The following is a 15,843-nucleotide window of genomic DNA, read 5'->3' on the forward strand; positions in this document are numbered from 1 at the left end:
ACATGGATATCCAGTTTTTCTCAGCACCATTTATTGAAGAGGCTGTCCTTTCTTCAATGTATGTTCTTGGCACCTTTCTCAAAGATCAGCTGGCTGTAAGTATGTGGATTGATTTCTGGGTTCTTTATTCTGTTCCATTGGTCCATGTGTCTTTTTCTATGCCAGTACCATGCTGTTTTTGTTAGTATAATCTCCAGCATTATTTTTTTTGCTCAGGATTGCCTTTGCTATTTGTGGTCTTTTATTGTTCCATATGAATATTAGGATTGTTTTTCTATTTCTGTGAAGAATGTCTTTGGTATTTTGATGGGGATTGCATTGAATCTGTAGATCACTTTGGGTAGTATGGACATTTTCACAATGTTAATTCTTTCAGACCAAGAACATGGAAAGTCGTTCCCTCTTTTTGTGTCCTCTTTAATTTATTTCAGTAGTGATCTGTAGTTCTCATTGTAGAGACCTTTCACCTTCTGGGTTAAATTGATTCCTGATGTATTTCTGATGATTACTGTAAATCGGCTTGCTTTCTTGATTTTTCTGCTAGTTCACTATTAGAGTATAAAAATGCTACTGATTTTTGTGTGTTGATTTTGTATCCTGCAACTTTACTGAAATTGTTTATCAGCTCTACGAGTTTTTCGGTAAAGTCAATAGGTTTTTCTAGTTATGAGGTTATGTCATCTGCAAACAGGACAGTTTGACTTTGTCTTTTCCAATCTGGATATCCTTTATTTCTTTCCTTTGCCTGATTGTTCTGGCTAGTACTTCCAATACTATGGTAAATAGGAGTGGTGAGAGTGGGCATCCCTGTCTTGTTCTTGTTTTTAAGGGATTTTTCCCATTCAGGATGATATTGGTGGTGGGTTTGTCATATATGGCTTTTATTGTGCTGAGATACTTTCCTTTTATATTTAATTTGCTGAGAGTCTGTATCGTGAAGGGATGTTGAATTTTGTCACTTTTTGTGCATCTATTGAAATCATATGGTTTTTGTCCTTGGTTTTTGTTGATGTGGTATATCACATTTATTAATTTGCATATGTCGAATCATCCTTGTATCCTCAAACCATCCTTGCATCCTCAAACCATTCTTACATCCCCAGGAAGAATCCCACTTGATCATAGTGTATAATTTTTTTGATGTGTTGCTGTATTCTGTTTCTTAATATCTTGTTGAGGATTTTTGCATCTGTGTTTATCGAGAAAGTAGACCTGCAGTTTTCTTTTTTGTTGTTGTATATTTGTCTGATTTTGGTATTAGGGTGATGCTGGCCTCATAGAATGAGTTTGGGAGAATGGCCTCTGTTTCAATTTTTTTTAAATAGGTTTAAAAGGATTGGTGTTAATTTCTCTTTAAAAGTTTGATAGATTTCAGCAATGAAGCCATCCAGTCCTTGGCTTTTTTCTATTGGAAGACTACTAATTGCCACCTCAACCTCATTGGTTGTTACCAGTCTGTTCAGGTTTTCTGTTTCTTCTTGGTTCAGTCTTGGTAGTTTGTATGTGTCTAGAAATTTATTCATTTCCTCCAGGTTTTCAAATTTGTTGGCATATACTTGTTCATAATAATCTCTAATAATTCTTTATTTTTCTGTGGTATCGGTCATGATGTCTCCTTTTTCATTTCTGACTTTTATTACTTGGGTCTTCTTTCTCCTTTTTTTAGTTATTCTAGCTGGAGGTTTATCTATTTTATCTCCTTGAAAAACTAACGTTTTGTTTTATTGATCTTTTATTTATTTATTTATTTTTGGTCTCTATTTCATTTAGTTGTGCTCTGAGCTTCTTTCCATCAACTAATTTGGGGATTGGATTGTTCTTGTTTTTCTAGTTCTTTGAGGTGTAACATTGGGTTGTTTATTTGGAGTCTCACTGTTCTTTTGTTGTGTTGCAATAAACTTCTGTCTTAGTATTGCTTTTGCAGTACCCAACAGGTTTTGGTATGATATGTCTTTATTTTCATTAGTTTCAAGAAAATTTTTAATTTCCTGTTTAATTTCTTCTTTGACCCATGGGTCATTCAGGAGCATGTTGTTTAATTTTCATGTATTTATGCTGTTTCCAAAGCTTCATTTTTATTGATTCCTAGTATTAATCTATTGTGGTCTGGAAAGATACTTGAAACGATTTCAGTCTTTTTAAATTTGTTGAGTCTTGATTTGTGATCTAACATGAGCCCTATCCTAGAGAATGTTCTGTGTGCTGATGAGAAGAATGTATATTCTGTAGCTGCAGGATGAAATGTTCTGTAGATTTCTGCCAAATCTAGTTTTGTCTAAAGTGTAGTTATAATCCAGTTTTTCTCTAATTTGTTACCTGGATGCTCTCTCCACCCCTCTGAGAGAGGGGTGTTGAGGTCCTCACCTATGATTATATTGGGATCTATCTCTCTCTTTAGGTCTAAGAGTTTTTGACTTACCTATCTAGGTGTTCCAGTGTAGGGTGCATCTATATTTATGATTGTTACATTTTCTTGCATGATAGACCCGTTAGTCATTATATAATGACTTTTCTGCTACATTTTTTAATCTTATTTTTTATCTTATTTTTTAAAATTTACTTATTATTATTATTTTACGTTCTAAGATGTTGCTGCAGAGCAGTTGGGGAAGGAGGGGAAAAGGGATGGGAATAAGGTGGGGAGAGGAGGACAGAGGGAGTGGGGAGTGTGGTCGCGGCCTGTGGGACCCTCCTCATTCCGTCAGGGGAGCCCAAGGGGCTTCCAGCGGTGGCTGAGTTATGGCTGGCAGGATGCAGACATCAGGGAAGATTGGCTGATGCCCCTCACTGCCCCAGCTCAGGAGTCTGTGGTTCTTCCACCAGTGACCTGGTGGTTCTCGCTGAGCTGGATCTGGATGTCGAGGGCATGGCTGAGGCCCTCAACACCCCCATTCCAGCTTGGGAGCCCATGGTGCTTCCTGGTGGGTCAGTGGTCATCACTGGGCTGGATGTGGACATCATGGGGGAGTGGCTCGGGCCTTCATCCTCCTACCACCCCAGTTTGGGAGCCTGGGGGGCTTCTGGTCCTTCTACATTTTATAGGTGTTCTTTACTGGTGTTAGACCTTTACTGGTTAATATCAGAACTTTGTCTCTGATCTGTGGGGTTTTTAATTTTTCTTTCAGTTTTGTGTTGGATTATTTGCTATTCCCACCATTTAAACTCTGCCCTGGAACTAATTTATTATCCTTTGGTTATTTCTAAAATGGGGGAACTAAGTGTGGAAACCAGCCCTTGAGACCTGTGGTTGAGTTAAATTGCTGCTTTGCTGATGATTCTGAGAAGACTTTTTGTGCAGCTCAGGTTTTAATTGTTGACCTTGTAAGCACTTCAGGGTCTTGTGAGGTCTGGTATACCTGGGTTGTGTGGAAACTCTGGTCCAGGCTTGAGTCTTTTCAGCAAACTACACCCCATGCAGGTCTGCATTCCTGACTAGTCTCCACTGAGTGGGACTGTGCTGATTGGAGGGCAGATCAATTGTCCATGCTGTTCCCCAGTGTTCCCCAGTGAGCCAGTCTCCCCCACTCCTTGCACTCCAAAACACTACCCATGGGATAGTCCATATGCTGGTCCCTCGCGATGACTCACTGTTCTGAGTGGCTCCTTTTTTCAGTTCTTGTGGCGCCTCACTCCTATGTGGTCCATGGGAACCCTGTTAGTGGACTTGCTGGCCTAGGGGCCACCAAGGCCCTCTTCTCCCATGTAGCCTCCAAGCAACTTCACACAAAGGGTACAGAAGTGGCTTTTGCCAGCTCTTGCTCTGTGTGCACACTGGGGCCAGTCTTGAAGTGTTTGGGGGTCAAAACAGTTGGAGTGGTCTTTTCTTTCTCTCATCGTGGCTTTTCCCACCTTCATGAACTCCATTCGTCTCTCCTCTTCCCGTGAGCTCTAGCAGCCCTAGCTTGGCAGTCATTGCTTTTTAATAGTTGTAAATTGGTTGATTGTGGGAGAGTGTGACGCTGGGTACCATCTATTCTACCATCTTGATTGGAAGTCTCTGCTACATTGCTTTTTAAGGTATTAATCTCTTTGTAAATTTCCTCCTTCATATTTTGGATAGGTTTTCTCATTTTGTTCTGCTAAGTGAGTCTTCTTGTATCTCATTGTGTTTCTTTAAGATTGTTCTGAATTCCTTTTCAGATATTTCAAGGTTTTCTTGCTATTTGGGGTCTGGTACTTGAGAATTACTTTTTTCTTTGGCGTCATATTTTCTTGTTTTTTCTTATTTCTACTATGCCTACATTGATGTCTGGTCACCTGATGAAGCAGTAGTTTCTTCTACTACTATGGAGTGACTTTTGAAGAGAGAGCATGTTTTAGTTTTGGTTCTGGGTAGACACAGTAGTGTGGTCTCTGTGTGGTTACTTCTGCTGATTCAAAGTCAGAATTGTCTCTGAGTGCCTCTGTGGCCTGGGCACTGGGGCACTCAGTAGCTTCTTGCTGAAGTGAATGACACTGTGTTGGGTCATCGATGTTGGCAAGATCATGAGTTCCTGGGAGAAATGCCTAGGTGCCCTGTTGCTCCTTGGGCAAGGTAAGTGTCTCCGAGTTAACTTGTTGGCCCCTCAGCTATTGTCCAGTGACCCTGCTAGGTGTACTAGGGTATACTGTTGCTCCTCAGCTTGAATGGGTAAGCCTGGGTGGGTATATCTTTCTTCCAGGCAGAGGCTCCTCCTGAGTCCTTGCTGCTCCCAGTTGGGGGATGGGTTGGTGGTGGCTGGGTGTGTTATTCTGTACTCTATTTGGCTATCCTAAGTTTCTGCACTCACCAGTGGTTCTGCGCATGTGTGCCTCTGGGTCCAGACAGTAACATGGGCTGCACAAGTAGTTCCCACCCCAAGGGGCAAGGGGCTGCGCTCGTTCATCTCTTTCCTCATGCCTAGTAAAACACAGTAACACTCGTATCTGGGTGAGGTGGATCTGGTGGCACCCAGGCTGGGTGGCAAGAGCCACAGGGTCTGCAGTGAGGAACAGGCTGAATTGCTGTGCAGGGAGACAGGAGCAGCAGTAGCAGGAGGGGCCATGTTGGTAGAGGCCATGGTGGGAGGGGCTGCTGATGGAGCCATGTGGCCGCAGTGGCAACAGGGAGAGCCATGAGGTGGGAGGAACAGCTGTGGGAGCGGTGGAGGCTGGGGCAGCAAGACAGGCAGTCACTCGGGCACTGGACATTGGCTGCAGTAACTACAGCATTGTTAGCAGCCAACACATGTTAACACATGTATTAGAATTTTTAAAATGAGTCAAACTCTTTCTGGCAGAAAATAACTTTCATTAGTAGAATGATTTGACAGTAAGGACTGGCTTTGCTAATTGGGTTATATGTCAGACATTTTCCCTAAATTAAATGATCTAAATTAGCAACTTTAAATTTTTTCTTATTTTTTTCAATTTTTTATTATGAAAACTTTCAAACATACAAAGATAGAGAGACTGAGACTGTGAGTTTGCGTATACTGCTCCTATCACCCAGCTGCAACAATTAGCAATTTATGGCCAGTAATTATTTTACCTACACATTTTTCCCCTATTTCTCTATTTTCATACCCCTTCCTCAGACATTTTTAATCTATAAATATTTCAATATACATCTCTAAAAGATTAAGATTTTTTAAAAATACATAATCACAACACATTTATCGCACCTAAAAATATAAGAATAGCTTCTTAATATTAAATTTGTGGGGGGATTTTGATGAAAACATATTTAAAGCATATAATAAAGAAACATTTTATTAAACCATATAATATTGGCAGAGATGCAATAAAGAAATTTTCCAAACTGTTAGTATATCTGGTTAAACAGGTGCCTCTAAATGAGGAGTAATTGGTATAGCTAATAGTTATTCGATAAATCTTGATAATGCTTTTGTTATACTATCAAAAATTGAAAAAGTAAATGGCTCTAATGAATGGATTATACATCCTTTTGCAAGTTAGTGGCTTTCCAATTCCTTGTGTTCAACAGCTTGAAGGAAGACCTAACTGATAGAGCAATAAAAATTGTTTTTGGTGATACATAACTAGGTGATTTTTGATATATGACTACAGAGAAGTTCAAAGAATTGAGAATCATTGCTATAATTCTATGGTAGATTTTATTCCAATCTACCTATTTATATGAGCAAGTTTTCTTAGCACTTATATGTATAAAAATGAGAAGTAGGAATAGGCTTTATGCTGAATCCTATCTCATCTAGTAATAAGGCATAATATTTGTAAGGACAAATAAATTAGTATATTTTAAAACTCTATTCATTCTTAAAAATGCATTTCCTGTAAAATTTTACCTTTGGCTTATAGTTATTAAAGTACATAGTATGTGTTTTTATCAGTTATATACTAATAGTTAAAATAGTTCAGCCTCAAAGAGATTTTTTTTAGAGACTGAGATCCATAAACAAAACCAATTTAAATACCAACATTAACTTATAGACCAGTTCGTAGACATACTTTTGTTTAGAGAATTATAGCAGAGTTGTCACTAAAAAGACAAGATATAAAAGCATTTGACATCATGATTCTCTAAGAAAAATAGACTGAAAGTACAAATTCCAGTATAAAATAAGAAGATGTACAATTTCTGAATATTAAAGAAGACCTTTATTGTGTTTTTGGTTTTGGGGGTTTTTTTGGATTTTTTTTTGGTGGATGATGATGGATGATGATTCAATACTGTATTTATATTCCACTGGATATATTTTTTAAAGTAATTTTATTTTCAGTTTTTAATTCTAATAGAGGAAAAGCTTACCTATTTTACAACTGTTTAAGCCAATGAAAACATTTAATTTTCTTAGAAATTATTTAATGTGATAGGCAGTACATAGTTTTTCAAAATTCTTTTGGAGCATATCTGAGTAAAAATTAAGACCACTGAACCAGAGAACTAGGCAACTTGGAGAATCAGATTCTTCTTCATGACAGACCTGTCTCCTAGTAACTGCTTTTACCTAGGTATCTTAATTCAGTGTAAACTGATTATTGAAGAGTGGGTAGATTAGCAGTCATTTCAAAGAGCAGTTACCATAGGCAACTAAAAACTACAGTTGACATTACTTTTAAATTCATCCTTTGATAAATGTTGTTCTTCGAAATTAAGAGTGATGATGGTCACAAATTAAAACACTTTGAATAATTATGCTTCCTTTGGGGAAAAGCTAATAATTGGAGTTTTCTACAGAGGTCAAGAAATGTCAGCAAATAGACTCAACATGGCTTAGAACTGATTGCTTTTTTATCTCTGCTGTTACTTCCTTTGTAACCAGAGCAGTTTGTCTTTGTGACCTTAGCCTTCAAATGGAGTTAGGCACATATATGAGAATATTACAATTTATGTGAGTACAGTTGCTTAAAAAATATGGTATCTTCTTATTGCTGAAAAACTATAATTCATACAAAGAGCAACTTTAGAGGTAAAAAGAGAAGTTTTCAATTGTAAATTTTTTAACGTTTTAATTCTAATAGACAAATGTCTATTAGACATCTTCAATTTTGATCCATCTTAAAATGTACCACAAAAAGAAACAACAACTTTTCCATTCTCCCCCACACCTTTTGGTACATATCAGAATGGTAAATAGACACTGCATAAAATGAATTCTAAGAGTCAGCTACAGCCTTTTAAGAGATGTTGTAAAATAGCAGAGCATAAGCAACAAATATAAAACTTAAAACACTGTGAGTAGCATGAATATTGATTTGAAATGTTCAGAAATGCAAGAAAAAAGTTAATATTTTGTTAGGACTTGCAAACTCAAAGATATAGAGGGGCCAAGAAGGAAACCAAAGTGAGTGAAACAGCTTGGTAAGATTGGAGCTTCAGCTGCCTGTAGGCACTAGTTCTGTCTGAAAAGGGCCAGTTGGTTGCCAGATCTTCTGATATTTCAAGAGAAGCTGGAAATCCAGATTTTGATGTGGGATCTGATTTTTTTTAAAAAAAATAAGTTTTAACAGTGAATTCAACATTTTTAAACGGAATATATGGGTCAAACAAAAAACACCTTTATGCTGAATTTGGCCTATAGTCTGTCCCTTTATGACTTTTGCTTTTTCACTGTTCTAGATTCTTCTCTTCAAATATACATTTGGTTAAATAGCTTCTAGGACAAACTGTTACAAGTTAGTTCAGTTTTTCCAAAATTCTAGCTATAACTTATTTCAAAATAAGCCTATTAAAAATTTTATAGGGAATGAGATCAATAACTGCTCAGATAGTAAAGACATGAGCCACATGATCAACCTCATTGAGCTCAACTCTGTAAAAGCCTGTATTTTTAATTCCATTTGGCATGTAAAACAAATTTGTTAGGAACATTAAGAAAGTCTTCTGAAATGACTTGAGAATCTCTAGCCCTAGTCTGATTATTTTGTTAGTAATTAAAAATACCTTAATGCTGCAAAATTATAGAACCAATGAATAAATGGCCAGGGAATGGGCCACTATTAAACTAGATTTAATTGAAACGTTTTAAAGATTTCTAACCTTGTTTAGTATGAAAGAATAATAAAATGAGTTGTTTGGCATAAATTATCCTACAACAAATGCTAAATGCAATTTCTTAATTTATTTTAGATTTTCTTTATTACCATGGCCTTATATTACGGTATTTTTAAAAATAACAAAATTAGTTTTTATGAATACTGCTTAGTTTTGATTTTACTGTCTTGTGTAGGTTAAAGTGTATTTAGGCCCAGTGTGTGCTAAAATGAGTGTAGAAAGAGGTTATTGGGAAGAGGTTGCTGTTTGTAGAACACAGACACTTTGCATAGAGAAAATTTTTCTGATGAATGCTTATTCTTTTTTCCATATTCTACCTGCCAAGAACAAATTAGTCTATGTGTGTCTCTGATTTCCAAAGATATCAAAACCAAATTCACAAATACCTTGTTAGCTATCCAGCTAATTGGATACCGTGATAATAATAACGTTGCATTTAGCTTTAAATTGCTCTTTGGAGATGGCATATTTATGGTTTCTTTTTTTTTTTTTAAAAAGATGATCGGTAAGGGGATCTTAACCCTTGACTTGGTGTTGTGAGCACCACGCTCAGCCAGTGAGCGAACCGGCCATCCGTATATGGGATCCGAACCCGGGGCCTTGGTGTTCTCAGCACCACACTCTCCCGAGTGAGCCACGGGCCGGCCCATATTTATGGTTTCTTATCGGACTGGAACATACTACTATGGAAGAAAATAGCAAATTCTGAATAGAGAAGAATAAGAGATGCTAATTAAGAGTATCATTCAGTCCTGCCCTTTATTTGCTAACCACTTCATGGGAGCCAGGACCTGGATAGGCAGTGTAGATACAAATATGAGTCAGGGTTTCTGGAGGAGCTTTATACTGTAAAAGAAAACATTCCTAAAGTAGCTGTAGTGCACACCAAAGCGCTCTTAGTGGAGAAAAGTATAATAGAAAAATAGTAAGAGAAGAGAAGCTGATTTGAGTAGGGCTTGATAGATAGGAATGCCTTTGACAGTGTGATATTTTCAACTGATGAGGAATTGTGGACATACGGTTTTATTTAAACTTACTCTTCCTTCGTTAGTTGATAGTAGTCTACCGGTGTTACCTTCTGGTTTTGATAATTACATTATGGTTGTATTTTATATACATGTTAAACATTAGAGGAAACTAGATGAGGGATACAGGGGAACTTTGTGCTATTGTTCTTTTTAATGAGGTAACGTTCACATAACGTAAAACTAACTGCTGTACTTGTCATAGAATCTCTAGTTGTGTAAGTTATAAGGTGCACAATTTAGTATGTTTTGTATGCTTAGTACATTTACAACATTGTGCAGCCATCAGCTCTATTTAGTTCTAATACCTTTTCATCACTCCAAAAGGGAACCCTGTACCCATTAAGCAATCACTCTGCCTTTCTCCTTCTCCTCAGCCCCCAGCAACACTAATCTCTTCTCTGTCTCTATGGATTTTTTTTTTTTAATGCAGTCTAGAAATCTCCATCTTTAAGTCAGGAGTCACTCATATACCATTTATAATCAGAATTTTTCAGAGGTATTCCTTCAAATCAGGTTTTGATGTAGTTATAAGATTTTTTTTTTCTGTTTGTCTTTTTGACATTGAGTCGTAAAACTTCTTTATGTAGTCTGGATACTAGATCCTTATCAGAGATATGATTTACAAATATTTTCTCCCATTCTGTGAGTTGCCTTTCCACATTTTTGGTAGGGTTCTTTCATGCACAAAAGTTTTCAATTTTGATTGGCCTAGTTCATCTTTTTTTTTCTTTGTTCCTTATTGTTTGGGTATCATAACAAAGAATCCATTGCCAAATCCAAGGTCATGAAGATTTATCCCTATATTTTCTTCTAAGAATTTTTAGTTTTAGTTCTTTGAAACATCTTGAGTTATTTTTTTATATATATATATATGGTGTGAAGTAGGGATATAAATTCATTCTTCTGCATGGTCCAAAACTTTGGAATTAATTTTGGCGGTTTTTGTTTTGGTTTTTTTGGTGGCTGGCTGGTGCAGGGATCTGAACCCTTGACCTTGCTGTTCCAACACCATGCTCTTAACCCACTGAGCTATCCAGCCAGCCCTAGAATTAATATTTGTAGAAGAGAATCATCATTATTCTTCACAGTTACAGAAAAGCATCTATGATTTTAAATCATTTGTTTTCTGAAGAATTAAAGACATAAATATAAGAACTAAATTATGAAACTCTTAGGAGAAAACAGGTTAACCTTCATGACCTTGTCTTAGGCAATAGATTCTTAAATATGTACCAAAAGAACAAGCAACCAAAGAAAAATTAGATGCATTGGACTTCGCTGAAATTTAAAAACTTGTGCTTAAAAGGCCACTATCAAGAAAGTGAAAAGATAACCCACAGACTGGGAGAAAATTTTGGCAAATCATATAGTGGAAAAAGATCTAATGTTTAGAAAATATAAAGAACAATTGCAACTCAACAATAAAGCAATAAATAATACAGTTTAAAAAATGAGCAAAGGATTTGAGTACACATTTCTCCAGAGCAGATATACAAATGGCCCGTAAGCACAGTAAAACATGTTCAACATCATTAGCCATCAGGAAAATAAAAATCAAACCATAATGAGATACTACATCACACCCTCTAGTATGGCTGTAATAAAACTAATATACAATAATAAGTGTTGACAAAAATATGAGATATTGGAACCCTCCTGAATTGCTGGTGGGAATGTAAGATGGTGAAGCTGGTTTGGAAAACAGATTGACAATAACTTAAACATACACTTATTTTATGACTCAGCAATTCCACTCCTAGGTGTATACCCAAAAGAATTAAAAATATGCTTTCATATAAAAACTTGTATGTGAATATTTGTAGCAGCCAAAAAGTGGAAACAAGCCAAATGTCTATCAACAGATGAATAGATAAACAAAATATGTAGCTGTACAATGGAAGATTATTGAAGGACTGAAGTATTAGAAAAAGGGCTGAAGTAGTGATACATGGATGAACTTGATCACACTATTCTAAGTAAGAGAATCCAGACAGAAAAGGTCACATATTGTATGATTCCATTTATATTAAATGCATAGAGATAGAAAGCAGGATTAGTATTTGCCAGGGGATAGAGGGAGGGAAATGGGGAGTGACTCATGAGTACAGGATTTGTTTTTATGGGTGATAAAAATGTTTTGGAGTTACATAGTAGTGATGGTTGTACACTGAGCATACTAAAAACCATTGAATTGTACACTTTAAAAGAGTGAATTTGATGGCAAAATTAATCAATAAAAATACCTAAATTTAAAAAAATGTTCTACATGCAGAGAGTTTGTATTTTAAAACAATGCTTATTTTATGTTTAACTGAAGAAAAGTATTTTTATTTTATTTTTTAGGAATTTATCATGGCATCCTGCATTGAACACTAAAAGTAAAATGCGAATGCCACATTCTCATGCATTTATTGATCTGACTGAAGATTTTACAGCAGGTGAGTTGCATACTTGTATAAATGTGAAATATTTGTTTTGAACTACCAATAAATACTTTGTATTTATTCACTAATGAACTGAATGTTAAAACCAAGCTGTTAAATGGTTATAAAAAAGTCAATGATATTGGAAACATGGCTGTAATAAATAAGTCTTTGGTTGTCTTTGTTGTTTATTAATAATTACCTTAAAATTTTAATTCTCCACTTTTTATGAATTCCTGATAATTTGGACATATGTTGCCAGATGTTTCTTTCCTTTTCCATTTTAAATTTTTTGACTAGTACTATAAATTGAAGGAAAAGAAAAATATTTATCTCATGTACAAAAAAATGGAAGTTGAAAGTAGAATAATGGTTCCCAGGGACTGGGAAGGGAGAAGGGAGAGGGAGATGAAAAAAGGCTAGTTGATGGGTACAAAAGACAGCTAGATAGAAGTAATAAGTTCTAGTATTCAAGAACCCAATAGGATGACTAAACTTAACAATAATGTACTGTATTTTTCAAAATAGCTAGAAGAGAAATTTGGAAAATTTCTAACACAAGGAAGCGATAAGTATATGAGGTGGTAGATATCCGAATTACCCTAATTTGATCATTACCCATTGTATACATGTTTCAAATTATCACATGTACTCCATAAAAATGTAGAATTATTATACATCAAAAAAACAGTTAAAAAATACTTATAGAAAATTTTAAACTTAGAAAAGTAGGCAGAGTAATATAAAATAGGCACATTAAATCATCACTTACCTTCAACAGTTATTAATTTATGACCAATCTTGTTTTATCTGTATACTCACCCGCAAGTCCTTGCCATCCCAGATACTTTTAAGTGAAATCCTAAACATATAATTTCATTTGTAAATACTTCAATCTGTATCTCTAAATGATAAAGATTTTTTTATTTGTAACCATCAGAAGATCATTTTGAAACCTAAAAAAAATTAATAATTTCTCAATATCATCGAATATATCTAGTCATTTTTCAGAATGTCCCGATTTCCACCTAAATGTTTTTATCAAATTAGGAGTTAAAGAAGGTTCATGTAGATGTAGAAAAAACATCATCTCTGTTGTAGAATTTCTCAGTCTGGAGTTTTCTGATTGTATCGCCATGTTGTTAACTTGTTACTCTGTCCCTGTATTTTCCCTAACCCAGTAGTTAGCTTTGGAGCCTTGATCAGAATCAGATATCTTTTGGGAGAAGGTTGTGTCAAGAATTTTTCCTAGATGTTGCTGTGTAGTTCAGCTCATTAAGAGACACAGAATTTATGTTCTCTTTTGTGATGTTAAGATTAATCAGTAGCTTCAGTTTTCCTCAGCATGGAGCATCCACTGTGATGCTTTCCAGTAGTTTTAGCAGGTATTGATATTTGTCAGGTCCATTATTTCAATGGGAGTTGGCACGCTAAGTCTGTCACTCCTCTGCTTGTATTATTAGTTGGGATTTTGTAGTTTAAAAAAGGAACTCTCATTATCATCTCTTTAGTCACCCAGAGTACAGTTAAGGTAGGCAAGATAAATGATTTTTTTCACTCCTTCCTCCCGTTTTTTTTTTTTTTTTTTTTTTTTTACCAGTTTTCAAACCTGATCTGGTTTTGCAGTAACGTTTTTATACAATGTACTAAATTGCAAATGAGTTAAGCAGGCCTGGTGGCTGCTAAAAGTAATAAAACATACTTCCTTTAAAGTATTCCATTATTACTGGATTGATTTTGAGTTTTGCTAGAGCTTTTCCTTTTTAAAAAAAATTTTATTTATTATTATTATTTTTTACATTCTAAGATGTTGTGGAGCAGTTGGGGGGAGGCAAAGAGGTGAAAGGGGTGGGGGATGGGGAAGGAGAAGAAGCAGGGATAGGAGGACATGGTCTAGGCCCATGGCACCCCCCTGATTCTGGTAGGGGAGCCTAGGGGACTTCCGGAGGCTGCTCATTAGTGGCTGGATGCAGACTTGGCATGGTGTGGATGAGGCCCTGGGTGCTTCCAGCAGCGATAGAGCATTTTCATTATTCAGATAACATTTGCAAAGTTAAGAAAATTTTGATGTCCAATACACTATGGATTTTACTGATTTAAAACAAACAAAACCATAAATTTAACTTTTTGGCCAGTAAGTTTCTTATGGTTTTAAGATGTTAGATTCTTGAGTATATGTTTAGGCTGGAAAGAGAAGAGAGTTTAAGAAAACAGGTTATTTTTAGTGTGGCTTATCTAGTATGCTAAATCATATATAAACCACAAAAATAAAGTATTGAGAGCATAGCCGTGGAAGTTGTCTTGAAAGTTCATTTTTCAAAATCAGGAAGTTCTGTGGTTATAGGCTCATTTTCGTTTATCTCATTACTGTTATACACACATGCACACACACACGAACTTTTTTTTTAACAATTCTTTTTTAGGAAAACTCTTATCTTGTGAGGTTTAAAAAACTTAGTTACTTTTAGTTCAGTAGTATTAGACTTCCTTAAACAACATTGACTTTGCATTTAAGTAATTTTTAAAGAATGCTCAGGTATTCTTGCACAATCAGCAAAATCTACCTTATTTTTTGCGATCGAGTTGTGATTTTGAGCTAAACAATCTATTGTATAAAATGTAAAGGAATTGTCTCTGATGAGTAATCCTTTGGAAGTTAACTTAAAATGTATGAGGAAGTATTAAAATTCTAATTATTAAAATTGTGTTATTCAAAACTCTCTCTCTGCTTTTGAAACCATTTCAGCAAACATTTATTGAGTTACCTGCTCTGTGCAAAGCCCCCTACTGTTCATTATGTGAGACACAAAGATAAAAAGAAATGCCTTCAGCTATCAGAGAGTTTTAGTTTACTGGAAGAAGCTGATAAGTCTAGCTGTGATATGTGGTAGAATGAAATAAGTGCTTATTAGTTATAAACTGCTATGTAGTAACAAGGAAGGTAGGAGGAGGTAGTCCCACTATTTGGGGAACTTTAGTGTCCTAAACAGTTCAGCTAAGAATTTGGCAAAAAAAAAAACAAAAACAGGTGAGTTATACAGTTCTCATTTTCCGTAGTATACTTATTCCTTAGGACATATAATGCTTTTCCAAACAATAAGATCTAGAAGAAATTCTTAATATAAGTGGGACTTCCTGTGGGAGACAATACATGTAATATAGTAAATGAATTCTAAATAGCAAATACTTTTTTTCTTTTTTTACATTTTTATTCATTAATTTTTTAAAAATAATTCCTGAAACAGTGTAACTTTTAGTAACTCCTGTCCACTGTATGGTCATAACATAATTTATTTAACTAATCCTTTTTTTGAGAAGTTAAGTTGTTTGCAGTTTTTCTTTTTGGTTTTTTGGGTTTTTGTGTTTATTTTTACTACGAATAGTGCTTTGGTGTCTTATTTTGTGTACATCTCTCATAAGTTTCTCAAGGAAAGTTCCTGAAAAAAGAATACGTGGTTAAACAAGTATAAACATTTTTAAGGAGGTGAAACATGGCAATGTTGCTAGAAGAAAGGTTTATGAGAGTGCTTGTTTCTCCCACCTTTGCCAATACTAGATATTACCTTTTTTTTTTAATTATCAACAATTTGATGGGTGGAAAAACTGGTATTTCATTATGATTTTGATAAGCCTTTCTCAGATTGTTATTGAAATAGAATTTTTTTTTTTGTTATATGTGAGTTGACCATTTCTGAGTTTTCCTTTATGGATTGCTATTTTCCCTTATGGATTGCTGGCTCTTCCTAAATTCTCTACTTTGGTTTAAAGTTGTTATTCTGCCAGCCAAGATTTTTTGTGCAGCCACTGGCAATTCTGACTCATTTCTGCTTATAGCTTTCTAAATCATCTGCAAGGATTCAAGTTATTTAATGTTCATATCATTATGTATCATAAT

The 15,843-nt window shown here is 35.3% G+C and overlaps 1 protein-coding gene across 1 annotated transcript in view; it reads left to right on the forward strand.

Moving 5' to 3' along the window:
* Positions 1 to 15,843, forward strand: part of ITFG1 (integrin alpha FG-GAP repeat containing 1) — a 256,540-nt gene that overhangs the window by 16,216 nt on the left and 224,481 nt on the right. The window contains exon 6 of the mRNA XM_063110734.1: positions 11,869 to 11,963. Coding sequence (XP_062966804.1) covers positions 11,869 to 11,963 — 95 coding nt within the window. The remainder of the gene's footprint in view (positions 1 to 11,868; positions 11,964 to 15,843) is intronic.

Source organism: Cynocephalus volans, chromosome 10, assembly GCF_027409185.1.
Source record: "Cynocephalus volans isolate mCynVol1 chromosome 10, mCynVol1.pri, whole genome shotgun sequence".
Taxonomy (NCBI): Eukaryota; Metazoa; Chordata; class Mammalia; order Dermoptera; family Cynocephalidae; genus Cynocephalus; species Cynocephalus volans.